This window comes from Parasteatoda tepidariorum, chromosome 1 (genome assembly GCF_043381705.1).
Source record: "Parasteatoda tepidariorum isolate YZ-2023 chromosome 1, CAS_Ptep_4.0, whole genome shotgun sequence".
NCBI classification, from domain to species: Eukaryota; Metazoa; Arthropoda; class Arachnida; order Araneae; family Theridiidae; genus Parasteatoda; species Parasteatoda tepidariorum.
This window is the reverse complement of record NC_092204.1, coordinates 96,659,807-96,682,700: the sequence shown is the minus strand read 5'-3', so window position 1 is coordinate 96,682,700 and position 22,894 is coordinate 96,659,807. Positions and strand designations below refer to the sequence as shown.

Sequence of the window (22,894 nt, the reverse complement as noted above, 5' to 3'; positions counted from 1 at the left end):
CGCTTCAGGGAAGCATTTCCGACCAGATCTGTGGACACAGTGACGTCATGAGGAGGGAAATCGTAGCTTCAGCTCTAAGAGCGAAGTGAACTAGCCCTTCTATTCTCTTTAGCCCTGGGTAATGGCAGCCAAAATACTGTTGTCTTTGACGCAATTTTATTAATATCAAAATAGTAAACCAGAATTTCTTTGATAGTTCGGATATGTTTTGAAGCTATTAATGTAAACTACCAGTAAAAAAAAAAGAACTGGCAAAATTTATTAAAAAAAATGTATCAGTATTTCTCGTCGAACTTTTAAATTCAAAATAAAATGGCCAAATTCAAGAATAACGAATTATGTATCTCAGTACTCATTCTCAGTACGTTCTTTATCAAAAAACTATAATTCAGCTTAATTTTATTCTAATGTACGCACCAAAATCAAATTCAGAACTAAGCTAGATACCACTACAGGTCTGCGGGTTAAACCGTCAGATATAAAACCTATTATTTTAAGAGTTTCATTGAAAAAAAAATTATCGGAAAAAAATTCCAATCTTCACATATACTATTAAATTAATGTCAAATATTATTAAAATAATTAGTAGTTTTTCTTTGGTTAATAGGTTCATGGCTGCTAATAAATTCTATTAATATAATTAGGGTTCAGCCAATAGATGCTCAATCATTTAGGGTTCCATAGTAGAAAAAAAAATTGGGAACCGCTGATCTAAGGGATAAGTTTTGCATAGTTTATTTTATGGATGGTTGACTGAATGTAATCAATAACAAGCTTCCTAAAACCGGAAGAAATATAGAAAACTTCCGGTGTATCCCTCCGCTTATGTTACGTTTATGAGGCGATGTGTGAACAGGCTTAATATTCCAGGAAGTTTTATTACTGTGATTTTTTCTAAAATTTGTGCGCAATTTTACAGTTTATGATAGTTTCCTGTAGTTTATAAATTCTAACCGGTTGTGAACCTAAAACAAATTTAAGAAAATTAACATCACAACTTATACCCTGCACAAAATCTGGCTATGAAGAAACACAGTTTGAAATTGGAGCATACAAATTCGAAACCGTTAATAGCTTTACCTATTTGGGTTCTAAGATTAACAACAAAAACGACACTACACAAGAAATACACACAAGAATCACGATGGCCAATAAGTGTTTTTATGGTCAAGGAAAATATTTTAAGTCAAGCCTAATAGAAAGAAAAACAAAAGTGTTACTCTATAAATGTCTTATACGATCAGTGCTTACATACACATGTCAGACCTGGACAATGACCCGTGGAGATGAAAATATGATAGTTAGATTTGAGAGAAAAATACTGAGAAGCATTTTTGGTGGAATAAGTAAAAACGGTACGTGTTTTAGAAAATCAAACACGGAACTTTACAAAGCATATAAAGAACCTGATGTCATTAAATTTATCAAAATTCAAAGGATTAAATGGGCAGGCCACATTGTGCGAATGGAGGATAGTTGGAGAACCAAAAAAGTCTTCAGTGCCAGGTCAACAGGTACAAGAAAAAGAGGACGACCAAACCTAAGATTTTTAGACTGCCTTAAAAAGGACCTACAAGTTTTAAAGATAATTAACTGGAGAACCTTGGCTAAGGGAAGAATGTCTTGGCATAGGCTTGCTGAGAAGGCCAGGGCCCATCCTGGGCTGTCGTGCCAATGAGAAGGAGAAGAATATCACAACTTAATAAAGTGCAAGGTTTGCCATGTTTTGAGTGTTATTCCTTATTTGGATATATCTGTATAAAATATCACAGATAATCACTTTTTGGGTTGCATCTTTCAGGGTATAGCATGGTTGTGGAGTCTTCTAAATTTTTATGTAGTTTGTTTCTTGTAATTTAAACTTTAAAAAACGCTTTATATTCTAAACACTACAAGTATAATAATATTTGACGGCGTCTTTTTTCAAGCTTAGGCGTAAACATCAATCGGAAGTAGTAACCCGGAAGTCTTACGACGAATTTTAACCACTAACGCCATCTGTGCTTAACTTTACACGCTCAACCATCCATATCAAGACGGGATAGCCTGGTTAGTAGGGCACTGGGCCCATGTCCAAGAGTTGGTGGGTTCGATCCCCGCCAGCCGAAGACTCCCCGTGTAACAAATGGTGATTGATACGCGTTAAATCTGTCGAGTCGCAAAGTCCTCCATGTTCCCACAACAAATCAATACCTCTGGAGGTACTCATCCAGGAGTTTTCTTGTCTTCTGGATTGGCTCAAAACAGCAAGGCAACAGAGTTGAACATTAGTAGTCGTAAACCCAAAATTGGGTCGGCTGTTCAAAGACGGATATAAAATAAAACCAATCATATCAAGCACCAAGTAAAATCGGGAACAAAAGCTTTCGAAAAAGCTCATAAAGCAAGAAATTTTATTTATTTTTTAAGGAAATAAATTACCAACAAAGTATATGAACAATTGCATCCATCTTTAAAATCTTTACTCGAAATCTTAACTACTTTTCAAACAGACCAAAACCTACCAAAGATTGATACACGAGATGTAGCACAAAACTGACATTTCTGAAGTACATAATTGATTACACGAGATAAAAGAGAAGGAATCCAAACCGTGCTTGAACACTTCAAAGTGAGATGAACATTTCATTGAACTCTTCAAAGTGGAGTTCTTCAAAGCTGAAGAACTTGCGTTTTGTTTGAGCAATTGTTTGGAAAATATTTTTGCACCCTAGCGTATTAAGTTTTATTTTTAAGAATTTTATTTTTTGATTTAAAAATAATATTAAGTATCTTCAGTTCGAATTTTTCCATAATTTGAGGTAACGTCGCATGAAATTAAAAAAATTCAGTAAAAATCTGAAATGTTAAGTCTTCTAATTAAACTATGGGGGCCATATTTCCCTGATTGCTGCTACCTCCAATACTTTGAGAATCAGAAATCCAAATCATTTAAAAAAAAAGGATATGCTTATTCAGAGAGAATACTTTTTTGGATCTTATTTCGCAACTTAAAAATCGTCACTAATTAATTAGCATATTTGAAGTGTCATCCCATCGAATCATTAAAATTGAGTCATAGAACTTGAAAATTCGTTCCTTAGATCAAACGTTTATCAGGGTGGTCCATTTTTTTTCGCACCGTTCCTATATCGATTGGTTTTGATTCAATCAGTATTTTTTGACTAATTATTAGCGCATGAATAGCCAAATCGGGGCATCCGAACCACAGAATTTTAACAGTGACTTGTGAAGACTTGTTGAAAAACGACACTCGTTGATTAATCAATTGGTTTCTTTAAGGAAATCATTGATTTGAAAATTGAATTAGTCTTTTTTAAAAAAGAAATCAAAGACAATTATTCATAATTTGTTTCAATATGAGACTGTTTAATTTATTTGTTGACTCTAACGGTTTATAAATTTGTTGCAAATATAATACTGTGTAATAAGTTTAAGTAAGTAAAATTACATTAGAAGTTCGCGTGAAATAAGTTATCGAACACGAGCGTAAGATAAACTAATCAAAAAGCCTCTAATTTATTTTATGTTTGCAGAATGCAAATAATAAAGAATAAAGTGAACATTTAATACAGTTTTTATTTTTTTACATCGGTACATTCGATACATTAACTCATTAAATTTTACAAGAATTGCATATTCATAAACGGTTATTAAAATATTTTTTTCAGATAGTGTTCAAAATTGGAGTAGACTTCTCAATTAGTGAAGAAATGTAGCATTTTCATTTCGATATGTAATTTTTAGAAGTTACAAGTTATTTGTTTATTATCTATTTAAAAAAATTTAATTCTTCACATCACAAAATGCGTAAAAAGATTTAACCACCTTTTAATGCTGCTTACAAATGTAAATTTCTGTCGCAAATATCTCTGAAAAATGTAAATTGATTCACAGCAACAAACATTAAATAAAATAAGTAAATAAATTGAAATTTATTTCAATATCATTGGGTAGAATATTTCAATATTTCAGCTTCCGAAACTGGAACAAAAAATAGTGTCTAAGTTACAACAAGACAATCAAAGTTGATAAGGTTAAGATAATTAAACTATTAGTTATCTATTATTATTAATTATGCGCCCCTAATGGTACTTAAAATATTTTTAATGGTAGAATGAGAACTTATTCTGAGCTTTTTAACTTATTCCTCAAAAGTTACATTTCCTATTTATTTCTATAGATAAAGAAAATTTACATTTATTCGGGATATAAAAATTTAATTTAAGAATGAAATTTGTAACAAAAACTTTAAAAGATGCTTTTTATTTACATAATTGTGTGAATAATCACTACAGATCCATCTAAACAATATAAGAACTCATGAGTTAGAGTGTTTAATTTCGAAAGTTAAGTTCGAGAATTAGAGCGACAAACTCGCACACTCCCAATGTATTGCTCTTTAATTAAATTACATTTTGCATATTTTTTAATCAACTGAATCGAATCTAATAAGAGAATTTCTTCTGCAAAAAATAATCTATTGATATATTCGATTGAAAGGTTTTGTACTAAAAAAACTATAAAAACGAATTCTTTATAATTCCTTATTTAACAGTATTGTTTTTAAAAATCGAATTACAGATTAATTATTTACAAGCCTTACACTCCTCGAAAAATAGAAAATTCTTCATAAACTTGAGTAAAAAATCTTTAACGCAAACAAAGTATAATTGTATTTAACTTGGAGTATAATGAGAGAAAAGTTTGCTTACCAATAGTTTGTTTAGCCTTTATCGCTGTAAATAAAAACTTGCTTTCCCTGAAAATTGAAAGGGTAGAATAGGAATATAACGGAGTGGAATCTAGAATTAATTCATTCTACTTCCCCAAATTGAAGGTCGTCAACTTCTTTTTTATTTCTATGCATAGACCACTGGTCGAATGTCTTTTTACGTCATAGAATGTGAATATTACTCCTGATGTTTGTGTTTATTTCACACTTCATCTTTGGAATATAACATTCGATTTTTTAGATAACGTGTAAATGAACCTTATGACGTCAACAGAAATCTTCTATAGCCGAAGGCTTTTAATAATCCAAGTGGAAGTCTTTTCTTTTTCTATTCCCACTTGACCACTTTCTCAGATGCTACTCAACCGATGTTTTAAATTTTTCACTTTTCTTGAATGATTTAATATGTTTTTGTTAAAAAAAAATCTAATTTCGACAATAAAGTGTGTAGTTTAATTTTTTTTCTTGTAAAAAAATTGGCTTTTAACTTGAATTAAATATAAATATCTAAAAATTAAACTGAAACAAAAGTTTAAAAAAATGCTAAAAAAGAGGAAGTATCAAATGCATTTTAACGTTTCACAAAATGAGTTTAATACTACCTCTTAACTAAAAAAAAATTTCATAGTTTGAAGTCAATATGGCATTGATACTTAAGAAACATTTCAATAGTGTCTAAGACATCTATTTGTCACGTCTAAGAGTTCTATATTGATTTTTTCATAACCGTCTTTGAATAGCCGACCCAATTTTTTGGTTTCACGACTAATAATGTTCTACTCCATAGCCTTGTAATTTTGAACCCAATCCAGAAGACAAGGAAACTCCTGGATAGGTATTCTGACAAATTTTGGCCTCGCGGAGGACTTTTTGATGGAACCCGCATTTGCGTTACATGGAGAGGAAAACCACGGAAACCTCCCACGGTTAGCCTAGAGCAAAGGGACTCTAACCCATGATCCGTCTACTACTGAAGATATTTTACATCAATAGGTTCACCTCATTGGAAAGCGAGAGCTCTATCCCCTGAGCTACCACGACTCTTCCATATTGATTGAAATGTCATGCATTAAAAACATATTAAGAAGTATTTCAAAATTAGCTTTCCAAGTTTACACCATATACAGGGTCACAAAATCTGCTAAGTTCCCATAACTAATCGATACCTCTGGGGGTGCTGAGTTAGAGATTGATCCTTCTCTGGTTCATGCCAAAATTACGATTTGTGAATGATGAATGCAGAAATGGGCCCGACCCTTAAAACGGGTTGTAATGTGTGTGTGTGAGGCTGAAGACGTTTTCTTGGATAGTGAAAACTGAAAAACAAGAAACGCACCCTCTGCCTTAAATTCGCTTGGATCCACCAAGCAGGCTTGCTGGCTAATTGGGAAGTGGTTTTAAAAACAACAACAACATGACATGCAAACTATTTCGTTTTAGCGAAAAAGAGTTTTGATGAGATCTTATAAGGATATACTAACTCCTCAAACTAAAAATGATAATTCATTTCGTCGTACGAACAAATATTGTATTTTTGAAAATTTGTTTTTAAGTGCTGGTTATTCCAGACCAATAGTTTACATGTATTCAGCATTTAAAACGATATATTTTAACGATTATGTTGTAAAGTATATAGTAAAACTTTTTAACTTTTATATTACAAAGTAAACAACTCCTGTAACATTCAATTTGTTAGTGAGGTCGTAGTAGTTAAGGCTCTACCATTTCAAGTTCAGCAACATAATGCGACTACTATGATCAGAATTGTACTCCGGCCTGTCTATACTTCTCATAAAAACTCCGTAGCTGGGTGTGCCCCCACTGGGAATAGAACCCTGGTTTTTCACAATAATAGTGAAAGGCCTTAATCATTGGACCATCGAGGTTTAAATTTATATTTTATATATAGCTGAAGATCTATAGATAGAATCTAGATCGATAGATTGAATCTATGGATTTGCGAATGTGTAATATGTATTATTATTAGTACTATTTTTCTGACAAAATTATATTATGTTTTCGAAAGTAGCGTAAATTTTGCATGGAGTAAATAACTGTTTCATTTTTCATATTTTGTTTTAAATGGAAGAGTTAATATTATCTCATTATGTTAGCGTATCCATAATATTAGCGTTATATCTCATTATAAAAATGTAGGTTAAGGATAGCGGAACACTCTGTTTAAAGTATTTTGTTTTCGATTTCAGGAAGAAAAAAGGAGCCCAAAATAGACAAGGCAAAAGAAATTGAAGAGGAGGAAAGAAAGAAACTTGCTGAAGTACGCCATATATTTATTAAAATCCATCTTGCAGTAATTTTTCTCAAACTACGTTTCGCGTAGCACTTGATTCAGTGGAGTCTGATTTTCTTGCAATTAATGAAAAGAATTTGAGATCAAAGATAAATTGGAAGTCGTTATGGCGTAGTCTTCAGAGGAAGGCATTGGCCCACATTGGGCTGTCTAGCCAACTATGATGATCATGATGACGATGAATAGAATCTACAAATTGTGGATCTGTAAATTTTGCATTGAATTTATTTATTTTTCATGTACGCTTTTGATGTTTGCAATGGGAAAATTTTGATGTTGACAAAGTCCAAAAATCTTTAAACAGTGAAAACTAGCGTCTGATAGGTTTAAATGACGCTACGACCTGACATCATTATTCCTATTTTATCGTTGTTCAATTTTAAAAATACAGGAAAGAGGTGACGGATAAAATTTAAAACTCAGCATAGAATAAAAGTCAATCTAGTTAGAATAGAGAATAGTCTGCAACTGTATTAAGGAAGTGTTTTCGCAAAGGACTCTGATTAAAGGAAACCAATAATAATCTAAAAAAAGAATTTAATTCATGCTTAATTTTTCAAAAATATTTGAAATGTATACGAAAATCAATTTCAAAAATCTCCTGATTGTTATTAAAATTAAATGTTAGGAGATAAAAAGTTTGTATCCTTTAAGTGCCAAAGGAAACTTATTAATTTCGAAGGATGGGATGTGAAGATTCACCTAACAATTATTGACACGCAAGGCATACGATACATTAATTTCAGTTACCTCCTTTTTTGATTAAACAGAGCTGTAATCATCAGCAAACATCACTGGCATTTTTTAAATAATAAGAAACAGAATCGTCTACCGCTAAATTTATAACAGTGATAAATGCTAAACCAAGGAGAAAAATACATTTTTAAAATATCTTTCCTCCATTGACTAATAAAATTTTTTAAACGATTCTTAGGTTAAATTGATCAACAGGGTTAAAATAACGAGATCAAAAATTCATTTTTATAATCGATATCCGCACTTCAGAGCTCTAGCACAAATGCTGCCGAAGTTGTTGTTTCTAATAATGACACTTGGACAGTCCAAACTCACCAGTCAATGTCTTTTTGCGAATTAAGCCAAGAAGGGACACTTTTCGTTTGACAAGAGCACCGTAAGGGTGAAAGAACGTCTTAGTTAGGAACCCCAAAGATAGATGGCTGCACCACTCATCAGTGAAACTATTTCCTCAATACTAGACATAGATCTGAAGTGGAAGGAAATTTTTGCCAGATCCCTGTACCCATGGTACTACTCAGCGACCGGCCACAGGACTATCTATTCCAAAGATTTTACGAGCATGTATATCGCAGGAACTCGGTGCGTCTTAACGGAGTCGAGGATCAAACTCCATATCTCCGGATCGCAGTCCGATTCTCTATCCACAGCCCGCATAAATGCATCTGGAGTTCTTTTGGAGAGATTCGACATAGCACTTCAGAACAATGGACGGAGAGAAAGACTGAGTGGCCGTGAAAGAAAAGTTGAAAAATAGATTTAAGGAAGAAAAAAGAAAAAAAGAAATCTTCACATCCTTGGAGACAAAATACTATTAAAAAAAAAAAAAAAATAAAATAAAATTTTTTTCTGGAAAACTAGGCTAAATATTTGCAGTATTTTTCTAATCATAATTTTTTTCTCAAAATTAATTATGTGCTTAAATGAAAATGGACGGTTTGCCTTGTTATGAGAGATATTTATAACTTAAAAAATTTTAATAATCGAGTGAATTTTAAGTTTAAATATTTGGATACAAAAGTAATTTTTTATAAATAATTAGTAAACTAGTTCGTACAAACTTTGATATGTAGTTATATTTCATGCTGCTTAAATATTTTCTGATAAATTGTGGAAAAATATTTAAAAAAAAGTACATTTTAAATGTTTGATAATATTAATAAAGTATTTGGTCTATCGAATTTATAAATTAAAATTATCTAAAATATATAAGGGAAATTTTGTAACAATTCAGAAAACTCATTTTATATTTTGAATTAATGAAACAAATGTTTACTATGAATTTGTTTTGTAATACTATTTCCGTACTTGCTTCTTTTTCAGTTGAAAGAGAGCTTGGGACCAAATCTTCAATCTGCATACACCGATGCACACATATTAAGCTTCCTACGAGGTAAACATTATTTATAAAGCAAATAACAAATTGGTTAATTACGGACCTTAAGAATTTGTGTGATACAAAAAAAATATATTTTTTCTAAATAAACATGCTTCTTTCTAAATGGGGAATTCAAGAGAATATAGCTATTATAAATCTCCTTTATTTAAACATAATTCTGGTTTATTTTTTAATGTTTATTTTAATGACGGTCAAAAAAATTATAAGATATACAAATATTTACACGATATTTAATTCTCCAGTGTCAAATGACAAATCAAATCCGTTCAAAATCTGAAGTCTAACTGCAGGGTTAACAAGAGTCAAAATTTAAAATAAATAAATAAATAAAAACGATGAGATTTTTTAAAAATTTAAATCAGAAGTTATATTTCAATCCAATTGTTAATTAAATTGTTCCAAAAATTACGGTTTTTTCTTTTAAATAATTTTTTTTGTAGTATATAAACGCGATTTTTTTCTAAAATCTGATTATTTTTCTTTTTTCCCCTTATATTTCCAACCAAAGCTGTAGCAAAATGTATTAATATTGCTTAATATTATATTTAGTGACAATCTTATAATTAAAATACTTAACATTTTTATCGAAAATGATTGAAATTATTGTAACAAACTGATTCCTGAACAAATTTAATCATTCTTATTTTTGTTTTCGCGAAAGACAAAATTCTAATTCGTCAACAGAAGAAATCAAGATACATAAATAAAATTAATTTACTTGGCAGAGCAAGTCTTTAATATCAAATAAGTTTCAAACGTAGCTGTTTCTAAATCTAATGCAAAATGGGTATAATTGAAATAGGTTTATAAAACAGCAAGCAGTTTTTATACAGCTAATGGAAAATGAGAATTTAAAATTCTCACCCTTCACTTTTCCTCCCCATTAGCCAAATTTTTACTCCAATTTGAAAATAAAATAATATTTTGCATACATTCCACTTTTATTATTTTCCCAGATAAAACTTTTGATAGCAAAATATTCGAGCAACCATGCCTGTCAACATTGTATTGAAAACTATTTTCGATTTCAATCAATGATTTTTTTTTAAAAAATACGAAACTTAAATGAGTTATTTCTTTTTAAAAATAAATCGAGCAATTTAAATCTTGATAAACCTGACTAATGTTTCTTAAAAAATTAGAGTTTAAATACACGATTTTTTCATTACTCACAAGCTATTAACACGATTTTACTAAAATTTTGTCTTTTGTCTTTTATAATAATTTACTTTAAAATGAACTAAAAGTTTGCACAATATGCAATTCAAAAGCTCTCAATCATTTTATACGAAAAAATAATAATGAATGAAATATTTACATAAAAATTACTTTCTTGTTAGTTGTAGTTAAAAACGTTTTAAAATTGCTTACTTTACATCAGTATTATTTTATTCTATTTTTAGCAAGATTGTTGAATGTTAAAGATGCCGAGAAACTACTGAAAACGGTAAGATAGCTCTTTAATTTTTTTAAATTTCATTCATGAAAAAATTATTATTTTTTAATAATGATATTTGTAGAAATGAAAGAGTTACTTCAATATATAAACCAAAATTAATATAAGATCGAAGTATGTTTAAATCAAAGCCAAAACCTTAAGATAATAATTAGCTTAGGCTACCATACAATGAAAAATATAAAACAGATAATTCATTCGGAAAATTAATCCAAGCTCTAAATCAAATGGAATTTCTATGATTTCAACATTGTTTAACCCTAGGTGGGCCAAGAAAATTTAATCAAGAAGTGTAAATAAAGAGATACATAATAATTGTGGTTAATGTATGCATGTTGCCGTTAAAGCTCGAGAACCAATAATGTAGCGTATTATCTAGTTAATCTGCAAAGTAACAAGAATGATCAGGTGAAAGTGCGGAATTATCTTTTATCTAGGTTATGTGCACATCAATGGTTCCCGTATCATAACGTTGCAAATGTTTGTTTCTTTGAGGATCAATTGTAAAAATAATGAACAAATATGAATGTTTAAAAAAAAACTATTTTATTAAACATTTTTATTTGTTATTATTTTTGCAATTTTTCTTTGTTTGAAACTATGCATAATGTTTAAGTTTGCAGATAATTTTAATATATTTCTAATTTTGAAAAAAAATGTTAATGTTAAGTTTGTACACATTTTAAAATGAAGCTTTCAACTCAATGAAATGAGGGAAACAAACACACACTATAGAATGCCATCTGCTTAACACTTGCAAAAAAGGAAAACACTTTTTTGACTATTCAATTTCCTTAAAGACGTTAAAATCTTTCAGGCCCCCATACAATTAAATCCTACGGAAAAAAAAACTATGACAAATAGTCACCTATTTTAATCATATTAGCAGAGTTACTTCAGTTTAATTTGGTTGATAGCAAGTATTTTTAATTTAACCTTCTGCTTAGATTTCAACCTTAAATTTCAATTAAATTAGATGAAGTTTTAACTTAGTTTTAGGCGCGGTTTAGCCAAATCTCTTGAGCCATCAATTTATAACACTAACTCACTCATAAGTTGTTGTTGTTGTAGGCCATTAAGGCAAAGGGGTGCCACTGTTCTTGTTTTCCAGTGGCGCTATTTATGTCCGAGAAAACGACTTCTGCCTCACCCATACGTCACACCCGTTTATAGGGTTCATCCATTCTCACATACCTTCATTAGTTCACAGATCGCAATTTTGACCTGAACTAAAGAGCGATTGATCTGCAATTCAGTATCCCCAGAGATATAATTTGTTATGGGAACGTGGAAGACTTTGTAACCCAACAGAGTTAACCATTCACCATTTACTACACGGGCAGTTTACAGCCGGTCGGATTCGAATTCCCGTTCTCAGCAGCTTGAGTCCAGCACCCTGCCAACCAGGCTATCCCGGCCACTCACTCATATTGTTAATTACTAATACTAGCGAATTGTTCCGAAAAACAGCTATTTGACTAGTTTTGAGTACATCGTGTTTGACAAAAAGATCTCTGTTGGCTTAAACTCTCGACTCGTGTCCACGACCAGTCTGCCCGTGACACACTTCGGCCAACAGATTGGCGATCGCTGGTACAGCTCCAAAAAAAAAAAAATTCTAATCCTTTGCTTATTATTTAAGATGAGAGTAAAAAATAATCTGTTATTTGAAATAAAATCTTATAAATTATTTTTACTTCAAGAGGAAGGCTTAGAGTCAGTGTTTTTTTTTTCCAACAAAGAAAAATATATTTTTGTTAGAGAAATGAGAGGTAATTAAAGGTGTCATAATAAGTGGACGTTTAAAATGCTTCAATTGAACGGTTATTTTTCAATTGATTTTTGTCGCTAGTAAAGGTAAGAAAAAAAAAACAAAGTGTAGAGGAAGTGTTCATTCATATGCGAACAAAAGGAATGTTTCTAAACTCCTCGAACTTTATGAAAGGGAAATAAATGAGTGACACGAAATGAAATCTTTACAAATGGGTTTTCCTTTTATTGCATTTTCAGAGTTCATTATTGTGTCAGCTGGATTTATTGAACTTTTTTCTTCTTGTAATTATATTCTTAAAAGCGTTAATTCAATATATTTGTTATAAAATAAAATAAAATTTTTTTTTTACTTTAGCAAAATAGACACTGAGAAGATGTCCAAAACAAAAATAGATTTTATTTTTATAATTTTCATAAATAGTTTTCAACCCTTACTTATTGTGTTTACTTAATTAAAGTTGCGAGGAAGCGCATTTTGTGGGTAATGAAATTCATCGGATGTATTGAAAATTAATATTTATGTATATTTTGATCTGAGTTTTATAAATAAGTTCACTTACCTGGGTGATCATCCCTAATTAGGTTCAAAATATACCCCGACAGTTTATTACTTGTCTTCAAAATATCATTCAATTCATTTTTATTTTATCTATTAAATTTTTTTTAGTCTAAGAACCTAAATTATACATAATCTAAGTTGTGTATAAGACTTCGTTACTCTCAGATAAAAATGTTATTATTTATGTATAAATTTTCTGATAGAGTTAATCTATAATCTATATCTTGTCGCGTTAACTGCAATAACCAATATTTCAGATGTATTTTGCATTCGTAATTACTGATTCTCATTCTCAGATTTAAATTTAAAAAAATTGACTTACTAGTTAAGTTTTCTGCCTTCTCAATTTTTTTTGCGTGTCACAACTTGGTTCATGTCAAATCTTGGCAGCCATTTTGGATCAATTAACGATACAGAAATCATACCCTGCTCGTTATATTTAACATATTTATGCATGCCAGTGCTTACCTGGAATTTTAGCTACCTGGATGTCTTTCTTATGAATAATCTTTTTTCCTTACGCTGGCTCACATACTGAAAATCCTTAAGCTTCTGAATGGTAGTGGATACAGTCATGCTACCCTTGTTAGAACATATTAAAGTGGCTATGAGTCCGGTAGTGAACTAATCGTTAAGACACGGTTCCTAGTAGACCACAGAAGTCAAGCATCACTTGCTGTGATCAGTGTGTTAGGAAGTGACCACTCTGATCAGCTTGCGAAGGGACCGAGAGTGCGCAGTACTGGCCCTCGCTTAACTGTTCTACGGTAAAGTGCTCGACTTCAGACGCAGGTCGTCGGGCTGCTGTCATAGGGGGGAGGGGCGAGTCTTTTCTGCAAATGATCAAAATTGTGAGGAAAAACCTTCGTATCATCCTTAGGGATGCTTCTCAGAACGTCGCCAATAGCCCATAGCGCAGCTCTATTGCTATGCAAATAAACTACTACTACTACTGAGTGTCAGCTCCACATGTTGGGTAAGTTCGGAGTTGTGCGCCTATTTTGTAAGCGATATGAAATGAGAGCATTAAGCCTGAGTTCTTTTACGTTCGTTTACGTACTTTACTACTTGTATGACACAATACAATTTTATGATATACACGAAGGCAAATTTCTCCCAATACTTGGTCCAGTGCCACGGTGGCTCACGAGATAGATCACTTTCCTCCCAATGAGGCGACCCGGGTTCAAATCACATCGATGGCTGGTAAATACGAATCCCGCACCAGGCTCACACTGACCACAGTGCTGATTAAAAATATCCTCAGTGGCAGACGAATCATGGGTTAGAGTTCCCTTGCCATCAGTCTAACCAGAAGGTTTTTATGGCTTTCCTTTTTATGTAACGCAAATACGGATTAGTTCCATCAAAAAGTTTTCCACGAAGACAAATTTCTCCCAATACTTGATCCAGGAGTTCCCTTGTCTTCTGGATTGTGTTCAAAATTACAAGGCTACGGAGTTGAACATTGGTAGTCGTAAACACAAAAATTAGGTCGGCTGTTCAACGACGGTTATAGAATGAAATACAATTCATTAGTACATTTGTGTCTTTGGATGTTGGCAAAAGATGGCCAACACAATTATTTTAGAGCCTTGATCTCGTCTACAAAGTTGAGGATAATAGAATAACTACAGTTAATGTTGATATGAATATTATCTACAAATTATGAAGACTGTTATGATTTCATGTTTTAAAACGATTTTCTTACAATAAACAGTAAATTATTTTTTTTCAGGACTACAACATGAAGAAATTTTTGAATATCCAGGAATTGGTAAATGACTACGATGTCACAAGTGTGAGTTATATTTCAAAGAATAAATAATATTTTCATAGCAAATAGAGAATGATAAATTATGTTGTCTTCTGTGTTGTTTAGATTTCAAAGGATTACAGTTGTTCTAGTGTGATAGGATGTGATAAAGAAGGTAGTCTAGTACGAGTAATGAACATGGGGCTGTGTGATGTAAAAGGTGAGTTCCTTTTCACCCACTATAAAAGAGAACGCTATATTACCACCGTTCAGCTGCCTCAGTAGTTTAAAATATAGAAAAAAACAAATGCAGGTAACAAGAAGAAATTTTTTTTTTTAATAAAAATGTTTAATTTTACAATATATTGAATTCGGTACTTGCACTTCAAGAAGAAGGAGATCTCCCATACCCACACATGTGACCTATGACGTAATGCCAGCTGATCTTTATCAGCAAAATGGCGTATTAAAGTTGAACTAATTTTCTCTACATAAGTTAAAATGTCAATTAACGATACGTTAATTGAATGCTGTACCATATCGCTCATCGAATGAGTTAAAATATAATTATTCTTCGTCTACTTCCTTTACGTAACTAAGATTTATTAATTGTTTATGTATTTCAATGTAACCTGCCTTTTTTTTTTGCTTTGTGCACCTGGCAACTTCGATGCATAATTAGTTCGTTTATGTTCCACATGGCTTCATGCCTGTCTTTGTGTTAAGTCTCTGTGTAAATATACAGTAAAAGAATGGAAATCTTTGAGAAAGAATCTTTGTGAAAGAATCTAGAATGTGTCACTTAAGAGAATTGATACCAGATGGGCTTGCCTTACTCGAAATAGAATGGAAAGAACAGTTGCTAACGTAACTAAATACCACGTTTCAACAACCAATCAGGATCGAGATACCCACACTACGTCACTTACAGGCATCCCATAGAAAATAAATTATGGCAAAATTATTTCTCCATACAGCAGCTAATCCTATTATAATTTGGTTGCTGTTTCATATTTTGAAAAATAAATCATCATTTGAAATTTCATAGTAAACATATCTAATCTAAACTCTTTCTTAATCTAAAGGAATATTTAAATTCATCTCTCCCCTATGTTTCGCATTACTAGTAAGGGTGAAAGACGGTGAAGGTTCTTTAAGGTATTTAAATTTACTTAAAATCAACAACAAGTTGGTTAATATCATTAGTAATAAATTAGAAATCTGTATATATAATAAATATGCTTTGGGGAAATATAATGATAAGGGACATTTTACAATTGTTTAGGAAAATTTGGAGAAAAAAACCATGATTTCCATCAACTGCTTTTCAGTCGAACTTGAAAATAAAAAAATAAAAATTATTATGTATTTAACCCAAGTGCTTGTTTGCTATTATTGATAAAAATTTAAAAAAAGATGAAAATAAATTTTTTAATTTCCCAATATTTTTTTTCACTCAAAAAATTTTTTTTTTTTAAATAAAAATTAAAAATATCACTTTTTTTAAAAAAAGATTTGATTACTATCTTTTAAAATATACTAAAATTTTTTTGGTGGCATTATTTCCCATAATTTTTGAGTTGTAGAAAAATTCCTTTTTTATGCACAGTTCGCATAGCACTGTTTCAAAATTATTGTTTATATACTAGGTTTCAGTGAACGCAACTAAATCTAGAAAATGAAATGCAACCGGTGGAGATGACGAATTAGATGAGAGTACAGATTTTTATTGGATTTTAAACAATCAATAAGAGATTTTTTATGTTTCAATGTATTGGCAATGGGGAAAAAGTCTCTATAACCAGATGTCTATTTTATTTAGCATTTACAATCAAATCCGAGGCCTTCTGCAAACGTTGAATATAATAAAATGGATTGACATCAATAATATCAAATGGACAATTTTGTGATTATTATCATGTTTTTCATTTTCTTTCGATAATTTTAAGTATTTCGATTGTGTTTTGCCACATCATAGAAAGCGTCATTATTAAAGAGAGATAACAAACATCGTTTCTCAAGATGACAGCCTTTTATAGAGATTAAAGGGGAAAAAAACAGAAGGAGGAAGTATTTTAATATTGAGTATTCATTCAATTATTAATTAGTGTTTTTGGACTATTTCAATTCCATTACATTCTTTTTATAACTCAACTTTGCTCTGCAACGTCAGAAACATGCGTAGAATAATAAATAGAACGTAGAGAGCGCAAAAGGAAAATAAAATCGGTCGAATAGTTTCGGAGAAATCGAATGTTTAAAAATTCGTCTTTTTAAAGTTCGATTTCTCAAGAACTATTCAACCGATTTCGCTCAAGTTTCGTATTTTTGTGATCATGTGAAATTGCATTTTTTTTTTAAATGATGTATAAATTTTAAACCTTGCAATTCAATTTTTTTCGGACTATTAAAATAAAATAATAATAAATATTTTCTAAAAGTTATTCTTTTGCGTCGAATTAATTTTGAATAAACGAGTTTTATAATTGTGTGCAAAAATGTTTCAATTCGCTCAAAAAGTTCTCGAGATATAGTGAACTACGCAAAAAGTAAAATTAACATTAAGGGGCCCAAACTTTAGACCGCCCTCCTGACCAAACTATTCGGACCCTATTTTCCAAATTGCGGTTACGCTCTATATTTTGGGAGTCAGAAATCAGATTCCGCCGAAAAAATTATATGTTCATTCGGAGAAAGTACGTTTTTGTGTCTGATTTCGTAACTTAAAATTTCGTTTGCACTAAGTAATTAGCATATTTGTTGTCGCCTGCTCGAACCATTATGATTGAGTAATAGAGTGTGAGGATGCCATCATAAAATTATAGGTTATTCAGGGTTGTCTGTTGTTTTTTTCAATTATAAAATCAAAAATATTTTTTTGGCTCAAATTATGTGAAATGCTTTAAAATGATTAGGTATGAAATGCCAGTTGTCCACCATTTTTGAATTGCTATCTTTGTTTTTGCTTCACAGGGTATGTCCATTGCATTTCCACGGTAGAACACTTAAAAGTTTTCCTTTGGTTTTTGGAAAACGATCTCAAGCTGTGTGAGAAGGTATTCATACATTTCATTGTCTTATTTTTATGAAAGAATATATATATATATAGAAAAGGAAAAATTAAAAATATATAAATAATTATATTAAATATATTAAATATATTAAATTAAATATATTAAATATATTAAATATATTAAATTATATTAAATATATTAAAAATATAAAAATATATATAAAAAAGGAAAAATTACGAAAATTAATAAGTTATATTTACTGCGCATATGCTACAAGTATGTAGTATTCATAAAATAAGTTTAAAATATTGGGAAAACATGGAAAATAATACAATAAAGATTAATAAAAAGAGAAGAAGAAAAATTATTAAAATAAAATATTTTTAAAAATATTTTTATCTTCCGGAATGCAAGATGAGAATGGTAAAAATTAAAATATACGAAGGAAGAAGAAACCTGTCTGTCCAAACTGGTGCAGATGTAGACCTTCTCTCGCAAGCATTTTATTTCCCGTTCGCCGACCTTCTTAAAACATATAATTTCTTTGTTTTAATAGGACAAGGGCGACTATATTATTACGACTGGTGATAAAAAAATTAATTAATTTTTTTATGTTAAATCACTTTTGGTTCAACCCATAAAAATTGTATACCTTTGAAATTGTAAAATTCAAACAAAAATTGTTATGCATTTTCAAAAGAATTTCTTCACTCGGCGATCGTGATGTAATAATTTCTTTCGACTCCAACAACTACACTATTACAATTTGCGATAAAAAATGTTATTAAATTTTTATGTTAAATCACTTCTGGTTCAACTCATAAAAATTGTATACCTCTGAAATTGTAAAATTCAAACAAAAATTGTTATGCATTTTCAAAAGAATTTCTTCACTCGGCGATCGTGATGTAATAATTTCTTTCAACTCCAACAACTACACTATTACAATTTGCGATAAAAAATTTTATTAAATTTTTATGTTAAATCACTTTTGGTTCAACTCATAAAAATTTTATACCTCTGAAATTTTTTTATATTTTATATCCGTCGTTGAACAGCTGGCCCAATTTTTGGGTTACGACTACCAATGTTCAACTGCGTAGCCTTGTCACGTTGAACCCAATTCAGAAGAAAAGGGAACTCTTGGATCTAATATTGGGAGAAATTTCTTTCATGGAGGACTCTTTGATGGAATTAACTCGCATTTTCGTAACATGGAGAGGCAAATCATGAAAACCTCCCACGGTTAGCCTGACTGCAAGGGCAGTCTAACCCATGATCCGCTTACCACTGAGGATATTTTACGTCAGCAATGTGTTCAGTGCCAGCCGGATGCGGAATTCGTATCGACCAACCATAGCCGGGATTCTTACCCTGTTCCCCTCATAGGAAGGCGAACGCTCCATCCCGGGAGCCAGCGAGGCTGAAATCGTAATAGTATAGTCGTTGGCACTGAAAGAATCTTTCGAACCTCACGATCGCCATTTGAAGACACTTTTATTACAATTTATAACACAGAATTATAATTTATTCGAATTTTTTTGTTAGAATTTTATAATTTCTGAGGCAGGAGCCGCGGTGGCTCAGGGGATAGAACGTTCGCTTTCCAATGAGGTGAACTGGGTTCAAATCCCAACGATGGCTGGTCGATACGAATTCCGCACCCATTTTGCACCGACCACTGTGGTGTCGTAAAATATACTCAGTGGTAAACGGATCATGGGTTAGAGTCCCCTTGCTGTCAGGCTAACCGTGGGTGGTTTTCGTAGTTTTCCTTTCCATGTAGCACAAATGCTGGTGAGTTCCATGAAAAAGTCCTCCATGAAGGTAAATTTCTCCCAATATTTGATTCAAGAGTTCCCTTGTCTTCTGGATTGGTTTCAAAATAACAAGGCTATGGAGTTGAACATAACCCAAAAAGTAGTCGTAAACCCAAAATGTGGGTCGACTGTTCAACGACGGTTATAAAATAAAATGTAAAATTTCAGAGGTATACAATTACTAATAGTTGAACCAATAGAGATTCAACATAAAAAATAAGTTGTTTTTTTTAAATCGCAAATCGTAATCGTTGGCGTTGAAAGAAAATAATCCGTACCTCACGACCGAATTATTTTCAAATTATTTTAAAATCAAATTTTAAAATCAACCAGTTTTAAAATTTAACTTGAATGAAGCATGGTTTGAAATGTTTTTTAGCTTTCTTAGTCCTAGTTCATTACAACCTAATAAAAACATGTACTTCTAACCATCGGAAAATATAATATTAGAAAATAAAAAAATATTAGAAAATGCAATAATATTTAAATCTGTTTTATTATTAATTCTTAATATACACTGTTAATAAATAAAGCAACAAACAGGATTTGAAATTATGTAAGAAAAAGGTGATAGGCACAAAATTAGTATTGCAGTCAGATGAAAAACTTTGGCCATAAGTAATTTTTAGAAATAAATATAAGTATACAAGCTTAAATTTGACAGCAACTATAAAGATTGTAAAAACACTTCTGTTTGCAATTTTGCCAAACACTTGTTCGAAATTTTATGTGCTCATTTTTGTATTGTTGTTGGTTCATTTACGTCACACTAGAGCTATACAATGGGCTATTGGCGACGGTCTGGGAAACATTCCTCAGGATGATCCGAAGACATGCCATCACAATTTTGATCCTTTGCAGAGGGGATGGCACCCCTGCTTCGGTATCCCGACGAAATGCACGCGAAGTCGAGCACTTTACGGTCGAACAGTTTAACGAGGACCAATACCGAACACCCTCGGTCCCTACGCAGACTGATCCAAGTGGTCACCCACCCGCACACTGATCGCAGCCAGTGATGCTTGACTTCAGTGATCTGCTGGGAACCGTGTCTTAACGATCAGTCCACTGCGGGACGCTCTTCTTTGTGAAGACGGTGAAAGATAAGAATATCAGGATCATGATGGTGGAGACAAACATGTACAAAGTAGTTTAAACAATAGAGACAAATTTCCTATTAATGTCTTAAAGGTTCAACTACTTTGCAATTTTTGTTTACTTTCTCTACCATCATGTGGCGTTTAAACACTGAGGAAGGTTCTTGTTTAGGGAACTGAATCTATAGCATGTCCATTTATGTACTTTTATTTGTGCTTTATTCACTTTGTTCATCGTTTTATTTCTTATGTGTCCTAGTGAAATTTTAACGTAGTTTTTTTTAATATGCAGAGAGAAAGCCAGATACAAATGGTGTACATTTTGGATTTGGCACACATCAATCTATCGGTCTTTTTGCACAAACCAGGTAACTATAATGATGTTGCAGACAGTAACGATATAAGAAAACTTTATATAAGTTTTGTTTTCTGAACATAGTTGGAAATTCTGGAACGAGTTGAATTTTAATAGGGTTCAGATATGCTGTTACCTTAAAATTCTCGTTGCTTAAGGGATCCCAATGAGGTTTGAATCTCGGCGATGGCAGGATTTTGCTCCTGGCCATGCAGTGCTGGCTGATACAAATAGACTGATCTTAAATTGGAATTCCCTTGTCATGTGGCTAGTCGTGGAAGATTTACCTCAGAATGTAACTGAAATGCGGGTTAGTTCCTTCAAAAAATCCTCCACTAAGACTAGTTGACCCAATGCTTGGTCTCGAGATTCCCTTGCCAACTGGGAGTTTCTTCATAACTACAAGGTTAAGAAGTTTAACCATGTAACCCATACAAAACTAAGGCAAACAACGTTCGCACATAGGTCGCCCACTTGTGTATTCATGTAACCAATTTAATTCCAAAATGGGTGGCCTGTTTTTAAGTCGGTTTTTCTGATTCGAAGAATTGCATCGATGCATTTAGTAATTCTATCAAAAAACCGCCCTCTATTATCTCCCACATATTAAATTTATATTTTGAACTGTGCAACAATAATTATGATATAATAGCTTACGGTGAAGCATTTTCTGACCCAGTGCTCGAAATTTAAACTTAAAAGACAGCAGTATTTTAACTGTTTACTTACCAACTTAAGCAATTTTACTTGGAGATACACCTCATCCTAATTTAATTTCTTACCAATTAAGTTAGGCTTTAGACATCGGATTTTATAATTTGATTTAGTTCAAACTTTAAGTAAATTGGCCAATTTTTACCTAGTAATATTGATTTTAGCCAAACTACTTTAGTTTAATTTGGGTGTTTTGATTTAGTTAAGTTCTTTTTCAAACTCAACCTTGTTTTTTTTTAATTTGACCAAGTCATATAAATTTGGACCGAGTGCTTAAATTTTAAACAGGCTATATGAACTTTTAACCAAGTTTTAGGCGCTGCATAGTCAAATCATGGCTCTTGCGTCAAAAATTTAAATCACTCACTCACTTTTACGCCGGCTGCAAAATAAATCATATTAAGGGTGCTAAGTGATGAAACAAATTATCGTTCATACTATACTTGATTAAACCTTATCATGGGTCAGCTAAGCGGAAACATTTGCAAATCTGTACCTTATTATGTACAAATATAATTATAGTCTAAATTATATAGCATATATATAGTCTAAATTATATACAAATGTAATTATAGTCTAAGGTTTAAATGAATTTTCTTTGGAATGCAGTAATTAACATGCTCCTGTTCATTCATAGATACTGAGCTTTCAAATCTAAAGAGTAGTCTCTTCTCTTAATCTTAATTGTATGGTTTTAAATGCTTCCTATTTAGAGGGAGAAAAAATATAGTTTTAGAACAAACTAGAAAAGACCTGCATAAAAATAAAAGCGAGGTTAATTCCATTTTTTTGAAGTGGAGTTGACCCACTATTAACCCTTTGCTGTCGTATGTCTACTCTCAGCCACCAACGCTTTTTTACCGTCCCAGTCGTATGTCGGCTCTCAGCCACCACAGCAAAGATGTTAGAAACAGCTTAATAGAAAACTATATATATTGCGGCACTGTGAGGACGTAAAGAGTAAATATTGTTCTGTATGTTCAAACAGAAAAATCAAAGGCGGAAGACACCAAACTTATTATTTTTGCGACACATGTTATCAAAAGCCAAGGCTTCACATTGGAGACTGCTTTGAAAAATACTGCTCGATGGAGAACTGTAAAATATGATGTTCACGTAAAATTAAAACATATTGTGTTACATATATCT

The 22,894-nt window shown here is 31.7% G+C and overlaps 2 protein-coding genes across 3 annotated transcripts in view; one reads left to right on the top strand and one right to left on the bottom strand.

Annotated features, from left to right (window-relative positions):
- The window catches only part of LOC107438326 (SEC14-like protein 2), a 53,958-nt gene extending 49,123 nt beyond the window's left edge, over positions 1 to 4,835 (bottom strand). Inside the window, exon 1 of one of the 2 annotated variants that reach the window (XM_021147890.3) lies at positions 4,716 to 4,835. The gene's annotated coding sequence lies outside the window, so the exon portion shown is untranslated. The remainder of the gene's footprint in view (positions 1 to 4,715) is intronic. The other variant, XM_071184233.1, reaches the window with a different exon arrangement.
- The window catches only part of LOC107437337 (retinal-binding protein), a 38,827-nt gene that overhangs the window by 3,115 nt on the left and 12,818 nt on the right, over positions 1 to 22,894 (top strand). Inside the window, exons 2-8 of the mRNA XM_016049297.4 lie at positions 6,943 to 7,013; positions 9,126 to 9,195; positions 10,605 to 10,648; positions 14,728 to 14,790; positions 14,872 to 14,965; positions 17,719 to 17,801; positions 20,969 to 21,044. Coding sequence (XP_015904783.2) covers positions 6,943 to 7,013; positions 9,126 to 9,195; positions 10,605 to 10,648; positions 14,728 to 14,790; positions 14,872 to 14,965; positions 17,719 to 17,801; positions 20,969 to 21,044 — 501 coding nt within the window. The remainder of the gene's footprint in view (positions 1 to 6,942; positions 7,014 to 9,125; positions 9,196 to 10,604; positions 10,649 to 14,727; positions 14,791 to 14,871; positions 14,966 to 17,718; positions 17,802 to 20,968; positions 21,045 to 22,894) is intronic.